The following is a 23181-nucleotide window of genomic DNA, read 5'->3' as shown; positions in this document are numbered from 1 at the left end:
CTAAAAGTTAAAATATATTTTAAAAAAACCCTATGTTTATACCATGTGCATTGCCCTCTCCAGATCCTAACGAGATAAACATTACTTATTACTGGTGAGACAGCTTTTACAACAAGTTCCATTTTATTCTGCGTGACATGGCATTGATTTAAGTCCCTTTTTCTTTCAGTACATTAGCAATTACTATAAACTGCACATACGGCAGAGAAAACAGAACTGTATCCAAACATCCATCTCCTTTCATTTATTTTTGTCTTGTCAAGTTCCTCAAGTTCCTCCAATGGGAGCCCAGCTTGATCCCATCACACCCCGTGACCCCTGACCCCTACTCTGGCCTCCATAGTGGTCTCTGCATTCCCCACCATCCTCTAGCCTCTACCTCTAACTAACACACTCCTGCTACTTATTGTGGATCAGGCTACGCCACACTGCCGCAGAAAAGTATTTTCTCTTGAGGTGAACCGGACGACTAGGCTTGGGGTCGCGTGGTTTTAACATGACATTTACATTTACATTTAGGGCATTTAGCAGGCTATTTTATCCAAAGCGACTTACATAAGTACATTTGTCAGGAGAAGGAGAAACAACAATATATCGCTGTTGGCACAGTAAAGATATTATTATTAAAATTGCTAGGTTAACCCATTCCCATTCTATAACAAAGACAGCTAGGAAAATATGCTACACAATGTTAAGTACTACTTTTAAGTGCCACGATGTACAACATACAATAAGTGCGTACATTAAGTGCCAGGACGTACAACATACAATAAGTGCGTAAGAGGGGTGTTTTAAGGGAGGAGACAGGGCAGTTGAGGGTAAGGGAGAAGGCTATGCAGAGTCAAGGTGAACATGAGGTCAGTGTTTTGATATGAAGAGCCTATCTCTAGGTTGGAACTGTTAACATCAATGTAGTACTTTGGGACTTATGAGCAGGTTGAACATGAGGACTCCCACAAGTGATCTATTGGTTTGGAGGCTAGGCTATTTCATTTATCATATGACAATTTACATCATCATATTAAGTTAATATTTACTTAGACAAATTTGAGTTGGTCATCTTTGTGCTATGCTCTGTGCCATTGTTTTGTCATATTCACTAACCTTTTTATATCTCACATATTCGATTAATTATTAAGAAAATAATTAACAATTATGGACCAAATATTAAGGGTCTATGTGTCATGTTTTAAATGTGGAGAGATTTCTTATGCACATAAACCTTCTTTGCAGTTTCCTTGACTTTGGGGAGTGATAATTGCTCACATCCAATAATAAAACCTTCCCAAACTGAGTCCTCTTTGTCATGAACGCATTGAACACACACTTATTATGTACCAACAGGGCATTCATTCATTATTTACCGGGATCCAAGGAACTTCAATAACCAAACCACAACTAAACGGAAGCCCTTCTTAGAGTATGTCTCCCTCTGTTTAACAGGAGCTGAACTGCATCATATTATTTAACTAATAAAAAATACTATTGGAAGATTATCAGGGAATATGTATTAACTTATCCAGCCTGCTCACATAAACATCTGCAGCCTTAGAAATAAAGTGCAGGAGGTTAGGAGTCTACTGCATGCTAACAATCTACATATATTAGCTATTTCAGAATCACATTAAATCAGTCATTTGACGACATTGAAATAGCAATACAAGGCTATAACATCTACAGAAAATAATTTTGGAGGTGGTGTGGCGATTTTCATACAAAATCATATTCCTGTTAACAGTGTTGTGCATTAAGTAGTTCAAAAGAACTAGTTAATTGAACAAGTTCATTTTTCTATGAACTTTGAACTGAACATAACATATTTTTAACTAAAGAACTTGAACTTGAACTAGTTCAGATTTTGTGACATTCTGAATTGATGCTTAGGTCCAGATGACATGTTTATTAAATCGAGTTACTGCCTTAGTTGTGATGAATGAAACAGGTGTACAAATAATATCCACAACAATCTGATATTGTAGTACAGAATAGCACAGAATACTCACTCCAACAGTTTTTCTTCAGTTTCTAAAAAAAACTTAATGAACTGAACATGAACTAGTTCAAAACTGAATTGGTGAACTATGAGCGTGAATTTATTCATTTTCTTTTGTATGAACTGAACTTTGAACTAGTTCATGTGAAGTGTGAACTTGCACAACACTGCCTGTTAAGTGAAGGGAGGACCTTATGATGAAGGGTATTGAACCTTTATGGATACAAGTACATTTACCTAATTTAAAACCTATTGTGATAGGATGCTGCTATAGACCACCTAATGCCAACTCTCTGTACTTATGAATAAATTATGTGAGATGCTAGACAAGGTCTCAGATAGAAATAATGAAATGTATCTGCTAACATACAATAATGATAACTTTACATCAACCTCTGTGGTCCAAGTAATCCAGGCACTGGTTCTGTCCCATCTTGACTATTGTCCTACTGTGTGGTCAAGTGCAGTGAAAAAGGACTTGATAAAACTACAACTAGTCCAAAATAGAGTGGCGTGCCTTGCCCTTCAGTGTAGAAATAGGTCTAATATTTTACATATGCATAAATGCCTATCTTGGCTCATGGTAGAACAAAGACTGCTAGCTAGTCTCACCTTGTTTTTTTAGGAGCATTTGTATTAGCAACAAACCTAATTGTTTGCACAAATTAATTAATCACACCAGTAGTAGACATAACTACTCTACCAGGCAGGTGGTAATGGAACGTTTTACAGTGCCCATGCCTAAATCGAATGCAATGAAAAAAACAGTATGTACAGAGCTATGTCAATATGGAACTCTTTACCTCACACAATCATAGAAATTAAGGTTAAAATACACTTTAAAAAACAGCTCAAAATCCATTTTATTAATTTACAAGTTTATTTATACTTCACTATAGGTCATTGTGTGAAGATTACGTGATGTTACTGTTCTCTTTTCTTCTTTATCCTGTTTTCATGTATTGTTGATTTATTGTATGTTGTTCTTGTATATATATATTCTATTAAATATGGACCCCAGAAAGAGTAGCTGTTGCCTGGTGTAATGGCTAATGGGGATCCTAATAAACTAAACTAAACTCTTTGTTTGAAACCCATCATAGCTTTTCTTCCAGACTTCAGTGGAACCACTGCTGAGGGAGCCTGACATTCAAACACTTCATTACCATTAGGGAGTACTTCTGTTTTATTGTTTCACGTTATACTGCGATAAACTCGAACCCACGCCACACACCTACATGTATGTGAGCGCCTGATGAGAAGCCGGATGCCATCCAATACGTTTTAAGAAGAGGTGTTTTTTAATGTAAAAATACATCATATATTATCAATTCAAAAATGACAAACACAAAAAAATCATAAAGAAATAGAATCAATCAAACATTTTATGATAGAAAAACAACAACAACAACAACAACATATGAGTAGCTTCAACATAACTGTGGTGAAGGTAGCGTAAGTAAAAAAAAGTGTGGACATCAACTCAGGCCCAAAGGTTTTTAAACTTTTCTTGGTCGAGTCTTACGACTAAAGTAAGTTTCTACATCATATAAATATCGTGGTTAACGCGTGGTTGATGTTCTGAGTGCAGGAGAAGCACACTGGGCCTCTAGTCGAACAGGGCCTGATGGCTGCGGTGGTAGCGCCCTCTCCTGGCCATGAGCTGCAGGTGCGTGCCCTGCTCCACGATGGCCCCGCCCTCCATGAACACGATGTGGTCCGCGTTCTCCACGGTCCTCAGCTGATGGGCCACCACCAGCAGGGTCACACCCTGCCCCCGCAACTCCCTCGCCACCTGGCACACACACACACACACACACACACATACACACAGCAACAGACACACACACACACACACGTTCACACGCAGGCTGAGAACCTAGGACCTTATAGGCAGCAACATTCCTAAACATCCCACAATCCAGTTTGATTTATGCGTGGGGTTTTATCATGTTTATTTTTAAACTGAGGTGCAGTGTTTATTACGCCGTTTTAGACGCAACACCGCTACGCAGCGGGATCTCGAATCTCGGCAACCCCCAGGATTGGAGGGTTAGCTGAACACTAAGTGCTGGGCCAATCACTGCAGCCTTTCTGGACGGCTTCAAACACTTAGGGCCTGTGGGGCCCGTAGCGTGAGGTGCACCCCGGGGCGCACCTCACTCACCCCACAGGCCCTAAGCACGTCCACGGATCCCCGGCCGTGGGGGCCTACAGATAAGACGCAGAGTATGGGAGACGTACGCTGTGCTGCATGTCTGCGTCCAGGCTGCTGGTGGCCTCATCCAGGATGATGACGCGGGGTGTCCGGACCAGCGCTCTGGCGATGGCCACGCACTGCCTCTGACCCGCCCCCAGCTTCAGGCCACACTCCCCCACGTCTAGAGAGGGAGACATCACATATCCGGGATTCATTTTGGGTCTTATTTATGCAAATTACACTACGTTCCTTTAGTGAGCTTTATGAGTTTTTGTTTGTTTGTTTATTTATTTAGAAGAGGATTCATATCCCCCCACTGCACACACAAAATGAACGCATTAAATGATTTCTTTGAATGTCTTGAAAAGTAATATTATAAAATTATTGTTGTTATCATTGAATATATACTGTATATTTTGTCTTCAAATTATACGTTAACAATTGACAATTTGACAAGGAATACCTATTGCTGTGTGTACAGAGGTACGAAAATACAAATAAAGGACGAAAAGCTAACAAAGGCGGCTCTTAGTTGAGTAAGCCCATTTAAAACTAACGCTAACTTCCACTTGAGGCTAAAGCCGTTCCATCAACGCAATTCAGCTGCACATTGCTCAGGTTAGTTCAAACCAGGCTCACGTTATCGTGGATTAAGCCCACGAGATATGTAACCAGCCCAGAACCGTGAATGTCGAATCATGGATCAAAGTCTGAAAAGGACAGAGTGGGAGTACAAGTATATAATAACTCAAAAAGGGAACACCGTAACCATTAATAAAAATAATCGCCGATCTGTTGAATGCACAAGTAGTATTAAGCGTAACATATTTTAATTTAATACTGACCATGATTTTGTAATCAAGGAGATAGTCTCGAGGCAATGTGTCAGACTTGCACCCGGTCGTCCAGGGTTCAATCCCCACACAATTAGTAATTTAGTAAGGATTACTGGAGAAATCAAATAACTTTTTATGCCATTTATTTTCCATTTCTTTGAAGAGATAGGCCTAGTAAATGCAGCCAGAAAAAAATATTCTAAATTGACTAAATATTTTCCCATGCAGCAGTGTCTTTGTCATTGTGAAAAAGACTTCAATATCAGTAACATTAATATTAACAGGGGTTTTTGCAAGTTATATTTGGGTTCTAGGGAAATTGTAAGACATATTTATTATATAAAAAGTTATTATATAAAAAGTTAGGACTACTTTCTCTGACATGAAGGGAATTACAAAAATAAGCCAACGCCAAGAATTCTATGACATAGTCAGGACGCAAACTCGGGTCGCCCGCACCACAGCACCAGCGCTAGACAACTCCCCAACTGCCTGTTCCCGATTGCTGTAGAATATCGTGGAAAATATCCATGATAACAATAGATTAGAATTAATTCATTAATTAATTTATATTATTAATTAATTAATCATTTAATCTGAGACCCTTATAAAAAAAAAGTATAAAAAAGTATAGGCTGTTTGTACTTCATATATGTAAATTTATGACAAAATCTAGGACTAGGCTTGGCGGAACCTTCTGATGGTACACTTGTTTCCGACAGACGGACTTCTCTGAAACACAAATCAAGTAAGCCTGACAGATAGCCTACCGACCCGGTTAGTTTGGTCGGATAAATTGCCATGGTTACTTAGCGAAGATTCCCTTAAATAATGTCAATGGAACGGAACTCTAACTGAAAGCAGCGAGGCGAAGCGAAATACACCCGGCTTTGCCTTTAGCTTGGTTGACTGGAGTACCCCCCCCAGGTGTGGAGGGACGGCCCACCTGTGTCGTATTTCCGTTCCAGCGACGCGATGAAGCCGTCGGCACTGGCTCTCCTCGCCGCCTCCTCCAACATTCCCAGGGTGCAGTTCTCCACCCCGTACCCGATGTTGGACCCCACCGAGCCTGAGAACAGGACCGGGTTCTGGGGGACCAGGGTGACCTGCCGTCAGAGGAGGGAGTGAATCAAACTTTATTGATATAGCCCTTTGTGCACAAAAAGCGATAACAATAATAACTACAAAAGCAAGAGATTATTTCAAAGGCTGTCATTCACCGTTATGTATTATAGTTACTTATATATTTGCAAAATAATTTGTTTCCTGAAAAGTTCTCGGTGACAGTAAAGGGCTATTACTAAGAAGTCCTTTGCGGTAAGTATTTGTACAATGTACAATTTTTATCAGAAAAGCTTGAGTTGAAATGCTTGAGTTAGTTTGAAGTCTCTCAGGGCCTGAACCCAGGGACTACCTTCTGGTGGAGGTATTTGTGCTGGTAGCTGTGCAGCGGCTGTCCGTCCAGCAGGATCTGTCCATCCTGAGGTTCGTACAGCCTCTTCAGGAGGCTGACGCAGGAAGTCTTCCCTCCACCAGAGGGACCCACGAGGGCGGTCATCTTCCCCGGGCGTACTTCCAGAGAGAGAGACTTGTGCAAAGAGAGAGTGTGTGTACTGTAAAAGCCAATATTATATTTAAGGGATAGTCTAAAGCAATTCAAAGCAGCCATCGTTGGGATACTTAAGTATTCAGATACTTGTCATAAAAGAAGCAGGCAGGGGTTAGGAATCTCACTGGAGAATGCCCATATGCTGCAACCACTGGGGAGCGAACCTAGTACTTTTACTGGGAGACAGCCTAGCCACTTTACCATCCTCCCTCCACTATAGCCTGGCTAACACCGGACCAAATCTCAAGAAGATTTAGTCTGGGAACCACACATTCATTTTCTCATATTTGAGGCGTGGTTTACGAATGCCCAGAGCGGTTTATTTGGAGCTACGATTGTCTATCAAATGCGTCTGTACGTAGCCTCATAGCCAATAAAAATAAAATTCTAAATAAACTTGCGTTCTAAACTACTTAGAACACTATCTAAGGCTGCATCAAAAGATTACTTCTCGTCTGCTGCCATGTTGGATCCATAGATATAAACAAACGACATGTGTCTATGTGTCACATAGATGTCGTCATCGTCTTGCTGTCCCCCGTTCTGTGATTGGTTCCCTCCCTCCAGGAACAATTGGATCCATGGAATCCAAGTTGCCTAGCAGAGCTACCTCCGCTACACAAATATGCAACTACACTGGTGATAGCAACCGTGGTCCGAAATTATACAAGGTGTGTCACCTTTCTGTTGACTTAATAGTTTGCAGCTCTTTTGATCCGGGTCAGATTAGTCTGAAAACTAGCAGTCCTGTCCCCAAACAGATGCTCACCTTGAGTACGGGTTTATCAGGGGTGCTCGGGTAGGCAAAAGTCACGTTCTGGAAGATGATTCCGCCCCCCAGTGGCTCGGGGGCCAGCTGTCCTGCCGGTTTGGCGTTGGGCGTTCGGTCCAAATATCCCAACACTTTAGCGATGACTCCGGCCGTGCTCTCCATCTCTCCCGTGGCGTATAGGAACTCCTGGATGAACAACAACCTTTTAGAACGACTTCCATGTGAGTTGGGATTAAAGGGGTAGTTCAGGATTTTGGACATCGGGTCTCATTTCCAAGGGAGCCAGTGTGTTATTTATCATTGGAGACCGTTCAACACTTTTCATTCAGTCCTTGTAGTTACAGAAATCGCTGGTGCTAGGCTAGCGCAAGTCGAGGGGAACTGCTAGCCTGCCAATAAAAAAAGTTTTACCCACTCCCGAGGAAAACCAATTCTAATGCCCGACTATTGATGTAAATGTCTGTGTTGATAGAATAGTGTTAGAAATAAACTTACCCTTGCATTGCATTGCATTTAGTTTATAATCCCTGTAGTTGGAAGCAAGCTACGGCAGCGGCGGACTGATACTACCTGGAGTGCGCTTCTCTGTTTACCTTCTGCTGTAGTGAATTGGTTGCTACACCGGAGCAAAGTGAAATTCCGCCACTGCTGAGAAAGTAGTCCCCCAAAATGTAATGTGATCATTGCGATACAAGGATAGTTTTATTTCTAATATTATTCTATCAACACAGACATTTACATCGATAGTCTGGCATTATAATTGGTTTGCATCAGGTGTACTTTGGAGTGGGTAAAACTGTTTTTATTGGCAGGCTAGCAGTTCCCCTCGACTTGCGTTAGCCTAGCACCAGCGATTTCTGCAACTAAAAGGACGAATGAACGAATGAACGATGAATGAAAAGTCTCCAATGATAAATAACACACTGGCTCACTTGGAAATGAGACCAGATGTCAAAAATCCTGAACTACCCCTTTAAGTGTTTTTGTCCCAAGACGGATCAAACTGAGACCAAAATCAAAATCCTCATGGCCGGTCATGAGACTGTGACCATTAGTAGGGCTGAGGGTGATCCTCACCCGTATGCTTGTTGAGAGAGGCCTCTGGTACAGGAAGAAGGCCAGCAGGTCGCCCGCGGTGATCTGACCAGAGGAGATCAGGGAGCGGCCCTGGACCAGGATGAGCACCTTGATCCCCACGTTCACCAGCTACAGGAGGAGAGGTGACAAGGGATGGATTTAGAGTTCATTAACATGAACCACCTCGTGTGCTGAGGAATCTTCGCATTGCTCTTTCTGGTAGTAAGTCAAGTAATAATCATAAAAATCGTGTTTCTCTCTGTGTTTATCATTTTTTTTCCCAAATACTTTCATTTTAATAACTGCTTTTCTATTAAATATTATAAATATTATTTATTTAACGATGCAACCCTCCAAATTATTTCAACAATGCAACCCTTAAAATAAAACACAAAACTAGGTTTCATAAGACAGATACTCCTTCCCATTATGACCCTCAGACGCACTAAGAAGGGTGTTTTGAATTGAAAACCTAAACCCTCTCTTCCCTCCCCTTCTCCCAGCCGCCCTCCTCACCCTGCGCAGCAGGAGAAAAGTGGCGCTGTATATGCCCTTGCGTGTCTGGAGGTCTCTCATCTGGTCCAGTGCCCGGCCGTACACCCCCGCCTCATAGGTCTCTGCCCCGCAGCTGCGGACCACCCTGATGCTGCCCAGGGTCTGGGTGGCCAGCCGCTTGTTCTCCGCCTGGCAGTCCTGCAGCTCCTCCTTCATTTCCTGTGGGAGCCGCCATGCATGAGGAACAATGAGACCGTAGGTACATCGACCTCCAGAGGTTCTAGGGTTCTATCCCCAGTATACCTGTAGGCCTGCCTGCCTGCTCCTTAATGACCTCTATCTGAATTCAGCGTATGCTCCTCAGAAATACATATCGTATATATATATTATAATTATAATATTGGTCGTCAGGTTATTACAAAAACTTTCTCTTCTTATGAAACAAATCCCGGAACACAGCCTGGGATATTTAGTGCAGACCTGCTTTGTCCATCATCAAGTGTCACTTCATGAAATAGGATTTTCCCAAGCTTTCAAACATTCTCACAAATGTGCTCAATGTCACTTTTTGCTCTATTCATATATTTACATCACACCCGCATGCACAAAAGCTCTGAATGTTCTGATTGTTCCAACAGTCATATCTGCAGCTTCCTACCTTGCTGTATGCGCTGTAGCGGCTCTGTATGAGGCTCAGGAGACACATCTCCACCACGGTGAGCAGGGTGAGCTGCCAGGACAGCCTGACCATGAGCTGCAGCATGAGGACGCTCTGGATGGTGCTGCGTACCAACAGGTTACAGTTCAGTGCCACGGTGCGGCCCATCCTGTCCACGTCCGAATGCAGACGGGAGGCCAGGCTTCCTGAGAGAGGGATGAGTGGGGGGGGGGGGGGGGGGGAGAGAAGAAGAGAGAGGGAGAGGGAGAGAGTGGGGGGAGGGAGACAGAGGGAGACGGAGAGAGTCAGTGATGGTGATGCACAATGATTCAGTGCTAACTAAGGAATGTGCCGATTAAATGAAATTCACTATGAAAGCCAGGTGTAAGTACACCAAAAAATAATCAAACCCCAGAACTACACACACACACACACACACAACAGGTATTATTAGTGTATGTCTCACCAGGCTTGTTGTCCTCAAAGAACTGTATCTCCTGCTGCAGTAGATTGCTGTACAGCAGACTCTTGACTCTCTGGTTCAGCCTGGCCAGGATCCACATGAACGTGCTTCCTCTCAGCGCAGAGAACAGAGGGCTAGAGCGAAAGAGCATGAGAAAGACAGGTACTGACAAATGCAGAAATACTGGTTCAACAATTAAGTAGCTATGGTCTATGTATTATTTAAGGAAGGGTAAATCTGCACAAGGGAAACGACTAACGAGCATACCTTCCAAGAGAAAAAAGGGCCAGCCATCCAAGGTTCTTCAGAAAGTGTGTTTGATAGAGCTGACCTCGCAGCATATCAATGACTCTTCCCAGATACAGTGGGATGTATGCATCACCTATCGGGTAATAGACACACAGATTAAGGATTCTTATCAAAGTGGGCTACAATAATCGTGTCATTTGTCAAAAGTCCGAGCCGTCCATCACTGCTTTTATTTTCTAAAAGTAGAATCTAAAATAATCTCAGAATTGGCTTAATTAAATATAATATTTTCTAACTTACATATAATATTAACATTATATTGTATAATATTGTTAATTCAATAGGCCTATTGTTAAACTTACAAGCCACGCCCAGGATTAGGAAAAAGAAGGCAAACATAAGGTAGAGGCGGTCTGGCATGAAGTATTTCAGCACCCTCTTCAGCACCGCCGTGGAGCCGAGGTGTGGACCTCCTGCTTTCTTCATCTGCCCATGGGTCAAATCCATCTCCCATAACGCACATGCTATGATGGAGGATATTTGGGCCAATGCGATCATACCAAGCGTAGGGACTGGACTGCCGTTGAAAGTAGAAAACCCAACTAGAGTTCGTCCACTTTCAAAAACAGGAAGCAAAAGGCACAAGAGAGTCACAAACCTGAACACAACAGGTGTGGGTTTATCGTCAATATAAACGGTCCATGTGTTGATTAGGAGCAGTTTTAATAGTCCAAAAGTCCACAAACCAGGCAATCCACCACAACTTGGGAACTGAAGCAACACCAGTTCGGCAAAGAGTATCAGCCAGAACATAATGTCCGAGAGGAGGACAAATCCATACGTCTTCCATTTCATTTTCAACGACTTAAAATGTTTAGCCTATAAGTATATTAAAATAAAGAGGCAAGTACGCCACTGTCCGTACGACTTTAGTTTCGCTTTGCATTATCTTTCAGTTCCCGCAGCATTATCTCGCGCGAACCGCATTCGCGAGATTTGGAGGAACAGGACGATCAATCATAAATGTCGAATTAAAATAAATATTTAATTGTTGCCAGAGGATGGCAGCAGAGAAGTACGACGGCGTATTAGGGACACGCATGATTATTGTTTTTAACCATGACGAGATTAATGTCGATTTAAATCTCGAAATTCCGAGAATAAAGGTGAAATAGCATGAAATATAAAAATAAATCATGCGTGTCCATAAAACGCCGTCGTCCAGTCAATAAACTACTCGAGACTAAAGTTTAGCAGTTTAAGGAATGGCCTGTCTGTGGGATCATGATACTGTAGAACAGCCCCAACAACAAACGACACAAGTATATCAAACAAAGGTCCAATCTTAAATCACTTTATTGAAAAAAAACGTAAAACAATAACTTACAATAAATGGTAAATAAATATTTTACTATCTAACCAGTTCCTTCATTTGTATAAACAGTGCAGAACTTACCACTACAAACAAAATATTCTTATGTTGAAATTGGGAAAAAGTAAATGAGGACATTCTTATTATTTAAATAATGTAAACACGTTATTTACAAAGTATGATATTTTTAAATGTAGCTCAAAGAGGATATGAAATATAGTAGGATAACCTAAATGTCCAGCATTTTGTCGCCCTTGCTTTCAAATAAATTGTATTTGAATATAAGGAAAGGCTTAGAAAGAAAGGTATAAAAAAATGTACCATCAAAGAAATGAAAACTGCCATTTTGTGACACCATGAAATAGATTGGGGGAATTCCTGTTGAGCTCAACTGCAGTATCACTTAAATAGCGAAATATCTAAATACTCCGTCCTCTAATTTGTATGTTAGAGGAGCAGAGGGAGGTGTACATCTGCCAGAAGTGCTTTGATTGTAGATCATTCTGTGTCTCGACAGAAAAAGTAACAATTACTTGTGTATGTGTATGTGTTTTAGAAGAAAGAGAAAGAAAGAGAAGGAGGAGATGATGGCACCAGAAAGGCCGTTCCCCTCGGTCTCTAGGTCCAACAGTTAACCCCTGCTTAGGTATACGGCTGTTATGAACAACACACAACAGTGTCCCTCGTCCAAAATGGCCCTGTGGGCATGGAGGTCCTCATAGTGCACTGTCCACGGCATGGAACGGATGGACAGAGCAGTGGTTGCTCCCACGCAGAAGCTACAGCCCCTTGAGGGAAGACACCTTCTTTTTCCGGGCCGCTAGCATCTCGTAAAAGGGATCCTTGCTGATGGCCGCTCTATAGGGAGATGGAGACACGGCCAGAATGATGAGACGACCATTCAGTGTGCTGAATGGTCGACCAGACAGACGTACATCGTAGGAAAAAGCCAAGGAAAACAGAAGAGTTTTGAGCCCTAAAGTATCGTAAAGAGTAGTATAAGGACAGGCAGGGATGGCTTTGGAGAAGGAATTGGGAAGTGAGGGGGGGTGGGGAGGGGCTCACTTGATGCTGGTGATCCACTCGTCCTTCTCCTCGGCCGTGGGGGCCGAGATGCGGTAGAAGGTGTGGTTGCCCTCGACGACCCGGCCATCGGCCTCCGTCTTGCAGGCCTTGATCACCTGGTCCTTCTGGTCCGGGATGTAGAGCTCAAAACAGTTCTGGAAATAGAAATGGAGGGTTCATAAAAGATTGGCCACAAATTAAATACAAGGATCTGCCTTTACTTTATTGACAGGTTAAGACGCTGTATTTTTAAAAGCTTACCGGTTTCTTTGAGTCCTCCACCTCTCTGATGCTGAGGTTCTCCAGGGGAATGATCCCTCTGGGCTCCTTATCCTAGGATGCCGACAGAGGAAACACAAGTCATCAATAACGGTGAGAATACAGTGAGCACGCAGTGAGCACGGCGCAGGCCCCGTTTCCTGGACACTGGTGCCTTGCCATCAAGTCCAGCGTTGGCCCTACTCACTGTGGTGTATTCGAAGTAGTAGAGGCAGTTGTCGGTGAGAATGAACCAGCGCCTTTTCCAGGTCTTCACGCGGCCCCCTGGTGGGTGAGAGGACATGTGAGCGAGGGACTTCGAATAGTTCAAAACGGCAGAAAATATGGGAAAGCCGGCTTCATTATGTAGTTGTAGTCATGACAACAGTCACTTGAAAGCAGGCATGCTCAATGTCCGTGGGGGGGATGAATGGCCAGGCATGGAGCGGAGCAGTAGCAATGTTAAAAAGCTTATTGGCTGACATGGTTGCATCTCAAAACATGAAAGGCCAAATGCTTAGGGACACACAGCATAGGGTCAAGAGGCCTTTGGTAGATGCAACAAAAATACAAATGACCTTTTGTTTTTGGCAAATGAAAATGGGAAGTTAGGTGAAACGGAAGCAGATAACGCCGCTACAGTGCGTATGAGGGACAGCAAAGCAAAGTTTAAAAGCGTTGCGTGAAGATGGCGTTTGCAAAGCTTTTTTTTGTTTCTTTAAAGCTCATACATACCTCCTGGTGAGACCATCCCATGAAAAACAAATGAAACAGAGAGAGTCAACAATAGAGAAACTAATAAGTCAAATATATAACTAATATGTCGTGATGGGAATCGATGGAGCACACACACACACCTAGCTTCAGCAGCCAGCCCTCCCGGTCGGGGTTGAAGAAGGTGTGAGTCAGGTCATTCCCGTCATCTTCTGGAATCTTGAAGGGTTCATTCTTGATGCTGTCGTAGAGGTTCTGCAGGGTGGGAACATGTGAGAACATGCAAAATATTGAGAGAAGAAACAACCAAAAGAAGATGGTAGATGGCCATCTATATGATCGAGGAATCGCTGCAAAAGGTATGATAGGACAAACTGAAGACAAATTAAGTCAAGGGTTTAAAAGAGCCCCTTGGGTATATCCCCACCATGTGGCCTATTTGCATTATAAATATAAATAGTATGTTTGGTGATGACCTTTCATGGGCTATCATTTACATTTCATCAAGGGGATATCTACGTATGCAATAGGCAGCAGCCTCCTATGATTTGGGCAGCGTATAGGGCAGCACCAAAATGGAAATTGTAAAAAGATGAACATGCAGTGTGATCGCCTGATTATATTCAGAAGAAGCCCCGTACCCTGAGCAGGTCTTCTGGGAGGTCCCCGCCGTCGTTGATACCTCTGTTCATGGCGGTGAACCTCTGCACGGACGGCTTGTCCTTCACGTTGGGGTTGTGCAGGCTGGTGTTCAGCATGATCACAGCGAACGACAGCACGTAGCACGTGTCTGGAAGAGCCAGAGCGGAAAAACACCTGTGAGTCCCTCACCACCTCCTCCACACCCTCCTCGCCTCCCCCTCCTCCACCTGGCGGTGGTGTCCGGTCCTCACCTGTGCTCTGGAAGACTCCGGCGTTGCAGTGGCAGTAGCGCTGGGCGAAGGATTCCATCATGCGGTCGATCTTCTGGGCCTCGCCGGGCAGACGGAAGCTCCACAGAAATTGCCTGAGGGCTTGCACCAGGTTGAGGTCCGTGAACTCATGCAGCTGCACGAAGGCATGCAGTACCTGGAGGTTGAACTCATCTCTGGAAACACACACCGGAATAAAGATGAGATTAAAGGACATACCACTTCATTCTCTGTGCCTCTGTTAAACATATCCAAACACGCAAGAGGAGATATTTCCATATTATGATATTTGGAAAATGCCAACGAGTATTGGCGTGGGTACCATACGATTCTCGCAAGCTCATGTTTTATTTGCTCTGCAGATAAGGGCCGACTCCCCTGCCATACAAAAATATTTCTGTCTGGAACGAGATAGGCCAACCAATCACGACCGTTTATCTTGTATGAGTCAGCACAAATACAATGGCGGTGCAGAGCGCCGTAGGGGCAATTTCAGAAAACACAAAGATGGGGGGCCACTGATGTAGCACAGTCTGTTGATTCCCCTTGGAAATCACAAATGAACGGAGAGGTCCCAGACTGATTGCAGTTTTCCATTTGTCTGGCAATGCCAGGCTAACAGAGTAGGGAGATAGGGATTACGATAAACCACAGCATTTTTGGAGAGGATGCTCCAAAATATAATCTGTCCATAATCTGCCTCAAAAATCCTCAGTGTGTGCCATGGTCATTATTGCCTCACTCACCTCTCCCCCAGGTAGTCTCCTATGGCAGTCTTGTTAAGCCCCTCCCCCTTGTACAGGAACTGGGCAATATCATCACATGTGTTCTTCAGGAGGGAGCTGTCAATCAAGAACCTGATCCCCTAGGCAGCGGAAAACAACAAGGATGAGAGGCTATGAGGCTATCCAGCTGAGCATGACACTCCTCAGCAGTGAGGGAGACTTCATAGTCCATATGGGTTTCCATTGTCGCTTACCTTCTTTGGGTCCATATTGAACTTCTTACGGCCCATGGCCATCTGTTTATTCCTCTGCATGTTCTTTCTATGGATAAAAATAAACACAATTTTCATTAAGGCCCGAGGACCCCAGCGCCACCTCCACAAGATTAGCCCACTCTGGTACCAAACGCCTCCAGGCCTGTGGGATCTTATGGTGATCTCATCTGGTCTGATTGACCAGTTGGTACAGAACGTTACCTCTCTTGGGTGAGTCCCAGGTCCTCGATCTCACAGGTCACCTCTGCAATCTCATCCTTCAGACGCTGAGAGAGAGGAGAGGACCAGTTAGACATGTACGGCGATCGCCGAGAGCCAACACTGCTGGGGGAGACACATGACACATGACGACATAAACGATGTCAAGAGATTGCATCCACAAGCTTCCTCCTTGCAATGTCTGCCACTTTAATCCAGCCCCCACCGAGTTTGATGCTGTGTGTGTGCGCGAGTGTGTGCATGCATGTGTGTGTGTCTGCAGAGATCACACATGGCCCGGGACACAAGCAGACCCAGCCACAATCCTGCTGAGTTGACCCAGTAAAGCAGGCTGACCAGTGAGTGGTCAACAGTGAGGACTTGGAGAGCAAAGTCTTTCTTCTTCCCTGCTGGAGGTATTTGGGACAGGAGGATGAATGCGGCCTGAGAGCCGTTGCACCTGCTGCTGGGGGTGGGACCAGACCACTGCCCCCCCCCCCCCCCCCCCCCTCCTCTGACCCAGATTCCCCCCAGTCATGGCTGCGTCCCGTCTGTGTGTGCAAGCTTTCACACGGGGAGGGAGGGGGGGTAAGGTCAAAGAATGGGACATCTCAGCGGAGTGGCTTTGAGAGCTCAGAAGCTCAGGTTTTAGTAGGAAATACTGTGCAGAGAAACACTTTTAGTAGGAAATACACTGCAGAGAAACACTTTTAATGGGAAATACTGTGCGAGAAACGCTGAGTTTATAAGAAAGTGTTTTGCGTTGAGAGTTCGAGGAAGGAGGGGGAAAAAGCACTAGCATACACCGTTTTTTCTAAATAACAGGCCTACTTTGGTAACAGTGAAACGATGGCATAGATTACTATGTTGAAGATCCTATAAGACATCTCCTACTAACCACGTATAAAACAAAAAAAGATTTTGGGTTCACTGCCTCCTTGAGATCACAGTGCTATCTATTATCAGAAGGCTTACTACTACATACTAACTTACGTTGTCTGACCAATTTTTTATTTAAGAAATTATAATAATAATAATAAACTAATACTATCATGTATTAAACAATAGAGGTCCTTTGGAGGCCTTACACATAAACGTCTTGTTGGGATCAGCAAAGATTTCCATGGCTACTAACCAGACTTCTAAACTTAACTATAATGACAGGGACTTGAGGCTCCATTACTGAAAATATTCCATGGCTCATTACCCAAAATTCTCCAGGGTAGGGCAAATGACAGGAAAGCGAGGAGCAAGAGTCACAACCCCTGATGTTAGTCAAATGCAGTTAGTGTGTGGCATGGTGGGTAGTTTATGGACGTTTGTGTTGGACAATGCTGACGAATCAACACAAGCCTTCCTAAGAGTAAGCCTGGTGGAAAGCTCACACACACACACAAAAAAATAAGCTGTGGCTAAACCTGCATGCAAATATACGAGATACGATGTTGAGAATGCGCACCCTAATGACACATGCACATCGCTTTAGGCGGACTTGCGTGGTTGAGGTATGTTGCCGTGATAAATGTCCCGATGGTTTGTGCGGAACAAGGCTAGGGTGGTAGGTTCGAGGCAATGGGGCAGGAAGCACCACTCTAACTGGTTACACACTACGGTTGCAACAGGAAGGGAGCTACTGTGAACAGGCCATATACTATTTACATAAAGAAACATTCACAGGCCCTCTTGAAAAGTTACATTTGTTGCTTCCAGCCCTGATTACAAGTTAGACTGCTCAAAGGCCGGAGTAATCCCTCCTCTTACCACACTGTGTGTGTGCGCGCGTGCGTGCGTGCGTGCGTGCGTGTTACTTGTATGTCTTGCATCAGCTCTTGCTTCCTGCGGCGGATGCTCTCCAGGTCCCTCCTCTCTTCAGGGCTGAGGTCATTCGGCACTAAAAGACAAGAAGAAGACATGAAGACAACAGTCACCAGGCAGACAGAGGCGTCACACACACACAGACCCGCGAATGCCTGGGCTGGGCGGGTTATTAATACAGCCCTGCTGCAACCCCTAATCCATCAGATTGGACCACATGTCTGCCAGACACTCCAATCTACCCGCTTTAACACACACACACACACACACACACACACACACACACACACACACACACACACACACACACACACACACACACACACACACACACACACACACACACACACACACACACACACACACACACACACACACACACACACACACACACACACACACTTTTAGAATGCTTCTTTGGACCCAAAACAAAAAGCTGATCCAACCAGTCCTCCACTGCAATAGACTAGGCCAGTTTCAAACCCAAATACCACATCTGTCCGAGGATAGGGCGGTGGTTTTATGCCCTGGATAACTGAACTCAATACAGCATAAGTTGAACAGGAGAACAAATTTCTCCACCCTTCCCCACTTGAAACACACACACACACACACACACACACACACACACACACACACACACACACACACACACACACACACACACACACACACACACACACACACACACACACACACACACACACACACACACACACACACACACACACACACACGATGAGGGGCAGAGGGGAACCACATGGCAGACAGCAGATCTGTAGTGGGAGGCTAAAACAAGAGCCAGAGTGAAGGTTTAAATGTCAGTTATAAGGGGAGAGGAGGTTCGGCCGAGGCTTCACATATTCTGAATGCCGATGCTATGCTATGGTGAATGTGGCATTTCCCTCAATGTATAATTTACTTATAAAAGCAAAAGCGACACCCTATAAATAAAAAAAAAAAGGCCATGCCAAAGCCATTAAAATATTGTAGGTTACGAACAAATGAAGGGAGGGGCCGTTATTCCCTGAGGTACAGATCTCAGCCCCTGCTTTCACTCCCCGAACCGACAGCCAGCCCTGGACTATGGTGCCTAAATACAAATAATCCAAAATGGTGACTCCTTAATACAAGTACGCTTATCCAGCATGTGTGATGTGATATGGCAGTTGTTACACTGTAAGGATCATTATCGCTATGCACACACATGTACATCCCCCAGCGAGAAAGTCTAAAGTAGGCTGGAGCTGCTCCCATTTTAAAGTCAGAGATAAGAATAACTCCACATTGTGGTGGAGTCTCTCACACACACACACACACACACACACACACACACACACACACACACACACACACACACACACACACACACACACACACACACACACACGTTACTTACGCGACTCCCGTCCCAGCTGGACTACCTAGTCCACAGGTCACCCAGAGTGTGTGTGTGGGTTTGTGTGCGAGTGTTGGCACGACACGGGACGATGTGTCACGACCGTGACGCTGACGACCAGCTGGCCAGTACAAACGGATGTAAACTTGTCTTTTTAACCTTCACTTGCACCCCTCACCCCCCCCACCTACTACTACTGCTGCTGCTGCTGCCGTCCCCATCCTCTGCACGCATGACAGCCAGTAGGAAATCATACGCAGGCCACTGACGGGAACGGTGAAGGCAACAGCGGTCCAAAGGCCGGGGGGGGGGGAAACAACCAAACAAAGAGTGGGTTATTTTATCAGCTGTTCCGCCGCGTGGTTTGCGGTTTGTCATTAGAGCGTCAAAAAGGAGGACAGACGCACACGCGACGCGCACGCAACAGCACACCCACGCAGGAGGGTGAGTGCGGTCATGACGGCATTACTCTGAAGTCACACCAGTTAAGATTTAGAAATCTCAGTTGCATAGTTCCGTCAACAATGACCTCAATCGTATTTTGTGTCTTATGAGAATCAAAAGGCAGATAATCCAAACTGAAAATAGAAAATAACAAAACTTTTCTCCAAAACTATCTCAAACTCCAGCATTGTGTATCCAATCTTGTCGATATTCCACAGGTCTATCTTGATCCAAGACAACTCTGAGTAGGGCGGCTCGGGCTGTGAACGGTCCTGGCATGGATGGGGTCCAGAGTGATGGAGCCCTGCCCCTCCATCCATCCAGCACTGGAGGTCCGCCTGCTGGTCCCCCTCCCTCCAGGACCGCCCAGCCTTAATCCTCCCAACACACACTCCCCGCCACAGAGACAGAGGCAAGCAGAAGTATGGCCAGCCTGCAGTTATAGCAGACGAGTTTGTGTGTGTGTGTATGTGTGGGAGGGAGAGAGAGAACGAGAGGAAGACCTCTGCCCAACTTGGTGTGGGTGGGTGGGGGGTGTGTGTGTGTGTGTGTGTGTGTGTGTGTGTGTGTGTGTGTGTGTGTGTGTGTGTGTGTGTGTGTGTGTGTGTGTGTGTGTGTGTGTGTGTGTGTGTGTGTGTGTGTGTGTGTGTGTGTGTGTGTGTGCCCGTCCACTCCTCCTACCTTGCACGTCATACAGACTACCCCCTTGTGTATGCACCAAACTCCCCTGAAAACCACAGTATCATATTCCTTCCATCATCACTGCGTGTAGCTCTATGGTAAACAAAGAGCAGCCATCCTTCTACATTTACTAGTGTCCTAATGCAAGGGGTTTATCACTATTTGTGATACTACTTACTATTTGTAAGCATATAACAAGCATGTAACAATTTTATTGCATATTTATTTACCAGAGTACTGTATACTTATAACAGGTTGATGGAGTGTATTGTAGTTGGTCCAAAATGGGCTTCAAGTAACAGACCCACTCCAGTGCCACTAATGGTCATTTTCCTTAATGTCTAACATTTTTCCATAGTGCCCTTTGTTGCATAGTCCTGTCCAAATTCCTGTTTACAGGAAGGTTGACATCATCTACGTTGCTACGAAGATGTATGATGCTGAGAACTGACAACGACTGTTACTATGACTGGGGGTCAATTGTCATATGCTGCATAGGTGGGTCTATTTCAGACTTACACAAGTTGACACAATGGTGATAAGGGCCCACTAATCAAAGCCATTGCATTTGCAATATTAAGAAAGTTACCCTAGGTGGCGCCAACGAGAACGAAACAGAGACCGTCGAAATTACCAGTTGAACAATGCTTTTTCAAACCATTGAGGCAAATTTAACTTTAAATCATTATCTCCATTAATGGCGGCATCGCGTGGAGCTAGCCACCAACGGAGCAGGTACCACGCCGTCACTGTTCTCAGGATAACCAATGAACATTAAGCCTGTCGTCAGCTTATACCACTACCAAGTGAGTGAGCACAGCCTTAGCAGCCGCCCACTGTTATTGGGTCACTTGGGCATCACAAGATTAGCCCACACGCAAGAAAAACCACAAGCATGACATGCATAACATGTCCAGAAACACAACCAAGCAGCGGCGAATTCAAGACAAAAGGGCTGATCAATTTACCCATAACTTCTCGGGTGGGTCGAGGAGGAGGATGAAGAAGACGTAATTTAAGTTCTGCCACTGCGAGTGAACACATGTTGGACAAAGCAGCATTTGTCCATGCAAATGTTGGCTTTGGGGCAGCCATTTAAAGCCTTGAACATAATTTAATAGGCCTTATCATGTGGCTTTGGAGGGATCCCTGGTGACTGGTGATCACATACAGCCTCGGGATGCCATGATACAGGGCCAAGGGACAAGAGTTCAAGAGGCAAAAGAAAACGAAATAAGATGAACAATGTTGGTCCACATACCATTTTAGAAGAATCACACGTTGCAATTTCCCCGAAAATATCTGAAAGAGTATTTTCTTTTCAATACCTGTTTATGTTGGTTGGTTGGCTTGAACACAGAATGATCTGATGAATAGTCCGATTTTACCACTCAGGACTATTGCCATCAGTATTACCATCACAAGGGCCAACATAATCATGCATCCTATAATCATGAGTCCTGTTATCATGTAGTAACACACACACACACACACACACACACACACACACACACACACACACACACACACACACACACACACACACACACACACACACACACACACACACACACACACACACCGTCCCAGTCTTCTTACGCCCCTTGCTGGCGTGGTTCAAACACTAGAAAACATCGATGAGAAGCATAAAAGGAGGTCTTTCATTTCAAGAATGTTTTTTTAAAACTAGAATTGGACTCGAAAATGTTATAAAATCGTATGCCTACCATTATGTGTATATTTTTAGTTGTATCGGTCTGGCTCACTTGGTTACAGAGAAGCAGCTGAGAGGACCTCAGTCCATCACAGAAGGACCTGGTCAGCCCACGCAGAGACCTGATCCGGGAGAACCGGGCTGCCCTGACATGAACCCTCACCTCCCTTCCAACCCAGGGGTACCACTAGCACAATCCTTTTAACCAAACGTCCTTATGTCGAGTCCCTGAACACACACAGACCTAGACCCACACATGGGAAGCGTTAAACAAACATATGGCAAGTCGAACAAATAATACCCTATTCATTCGAGGTTAAAACGCATATGAAGCGGAAATGCATGAGAAAGGAGAGCCCAGGACCACCGAGCCCCGTGCTAGCCTGTGCCGGTGGGCCGCCGGTCCTCTGCGGGAGGGCTGGCGGGTCGTCTAGCCAGAGGGTCGCGCTAGCTGCCGTGCTAACAGCCGAGGACACAATTAAAACCAACTAACGTTTGAGCAACCGAGCAACTCACCAACTCCGTCTTCCGACTTCAGCACCATGTCTACGTTGTTAAGAAACGCTCAGTGACTAGAAACCTGACTTGTCGGTGATTTAAATGGGAGAAGGTCCCCTTTTACAGTGCATTTGTAAAACGAAGCTCGCTTTTTATCGGTTTAAAACACTGGCAAGTGCCTGGGAGGAATTAACTACACCGGCGGCATGCGGCAGACTGGTGTAGGCGGGGCTTCAAAGGGAGTAGCCAATTAGGTTACATTTTGGCACAGGACAAATAACATCAGACTAGACACACGACCCCCATGCTCTATTCTGAATACATGAATACAATGATGAAATGCTCCGCGAAATGATACAAGCATAGCAAGACATAGTCAAGAATACATAATCAACTCAATGATAAACAAATCAATTAGGCTTACTTTCCCTGTGATATATTTATTCACCAAAATGTGGGTAAAACGGTAAAGTTTGAAAGGAGAGGGAAGGCAGATAAAACGGTACTAGAGACAGGGAAGCGATTGCAGCTGTGCGCCTGAATCAGTGCTTTATGCCGGATTGGGACACACACAAAACAGGATGTGTGTGTTTGTGTATTTGTGTGTGTGTGTGTGTGTGTGTGTGTGTGTGTGTGTGTGTGTGTGTGTGTGTGTGTGTGTGTGTGTGTGTGTGTGTGCGCGTGTGTTTGTGTGTGCGTGTGCGTGTGTGTGTCCTGAGCTGGATGGGACGGGGTGGGGTGGGGTGGCAGAGACATGCAT

General features: G+C 44.7%; 2 protein-coding genes across 3 annotated transcripts; both read right to left on the bottom strand.

The window, feature by feature from the left end:
• Positions 1 to 3205: 3205 nt before the first annotated feature.
• tap2t (transporter associated with antigen processing, subunit type t, teleost specific) lies at positions 3206 to 11307 on the bottom strand. Its single transcript, XM_084485922.1, has 11 exons — positions 10715 to 11307; positions 10371 to 10485; positions 10107 to 10237; positions 9641 to 9846; positions 9004 to 9201; positions 8488 to 8616; positions 7408 to 7596; positions 6444 to 6617; positions 5976 to 6135; positions 4238 to 4374; positions 3206 to 3788 (listed from the first exon to the last, which is right to left on the bottom strand). The coding sequence occupies exons 1-11, from the start codon at positions 11205 to 11207 to the stop codon at positions 3603 to 3605; spliced, it is 2118 nt and encodes a 705-aa protein (XP_084342048.1). The 5' UTR covers positions 11208 to 11307; the 3' UTR covers positions 3206 to 3602.
• A 378-nt stretch (positions 11308 to 11685) lies between these two features.
• LOC311367055 (cytohesin-1) lies at positions 11686 to 22601 on the bottom strand. 2 transcript variants are annotated; one of them, XM_084485872.1, is made up of 12 exons: positions 22440 to 22601; positions 17679 to 17761; positions 15874 to 15938; positions 15652 to 15718; positions 15419 to 15537; positions 14655 to 14848; positions 14403 to 14551; positions 13904 to 14016; positions 13256 to 13334; positions 13051 to 13122; positions 12790 to 12944; positions 11686 to 12582 (listed from the first exon to the last, which is right to left on the bottom strand). In XM_084485872.1, exons 1-12 carry the CDS (start codon positions 22465 to 22467, stop codon positions 12504 to 12506), a joined length of 1203 nt encoding a protein of 400 aa, XP_084341998.1. In that variant the 5' UTR covers positions 22468 to 22601; the 3' UTR covers positions 11686 to 12503. The 2 variants fall into 2 exon arrangements, with proteins under 2 accessions (XP_084341998.1, XP_084341999.1); XM_084485873.1 differs by lacking the exon at positions 22440 to 22601 and adding an exon at positions 19085 to 19899.
• Between the last annotated feature and the right edge of the window lie 580 nt (positions 22602 to 23181).

Source organism: Micromesistius poutassou (assembly GCF_964030765.1).
Source record: "Micromesistius poutassou genome assembly, chromosome: 21".
In the NCBI taxonomy this organism is placed as follows: domain Eukaryota; kingdom Metazoa; phylum Chordata; class Actinopteri; order Gadiformes; family Gadidae; genus Micromesistius; species Micromesistius poutassou.
This window is presented reverse-complemented; position numbering and strand designations above follow the sequence as displayed.

Bases quoted from the DNA above. Each gene is read 5' to 3' on its own strand.
- tap2t (XM_084485922.1), bottom strand. From the start codon at position 11,207: ATGAAATGGAAGACGTATGGATTTGTCCTCCTCTCGGACATTATGTTC. The intron at 10,238-10,370 runs GTATGCTCGTTA...CTTTCGCTCTAG, and splicing joins GCCCTTTTTTCTCTTGGAAG to CCCTCTGTTCTCTGCGCTGA. The intron at 8,617-9,003 runs GTGAGGAGGGCG...CTCCTCCTGTAG, and splicing joins CTTTTCTCCTGCTGCGCAGG to CTGGTGAACGTGGGGATCAA.
- LOC311367055 (XM_084485872.1), bottom strand. From the start codon at position 22,467: ATGGTGCTGAAGTCGGAAGACGGAGTTG. The intron at 15,719-15,873 runs GTAACGTTCTGT...TTTTATCCATAG, and splicing joins CTGGGACTCACCCAAGAGAG to AAAGAACATGCAGAGGAATA. The intron at 12,583-12,789 runs GTGAGCCCCTCC...ATCTCCCTATAG, and splicing joins GAGTGGATCACCAGCATCAA to AGCGGCCATCAGCAAGGATC.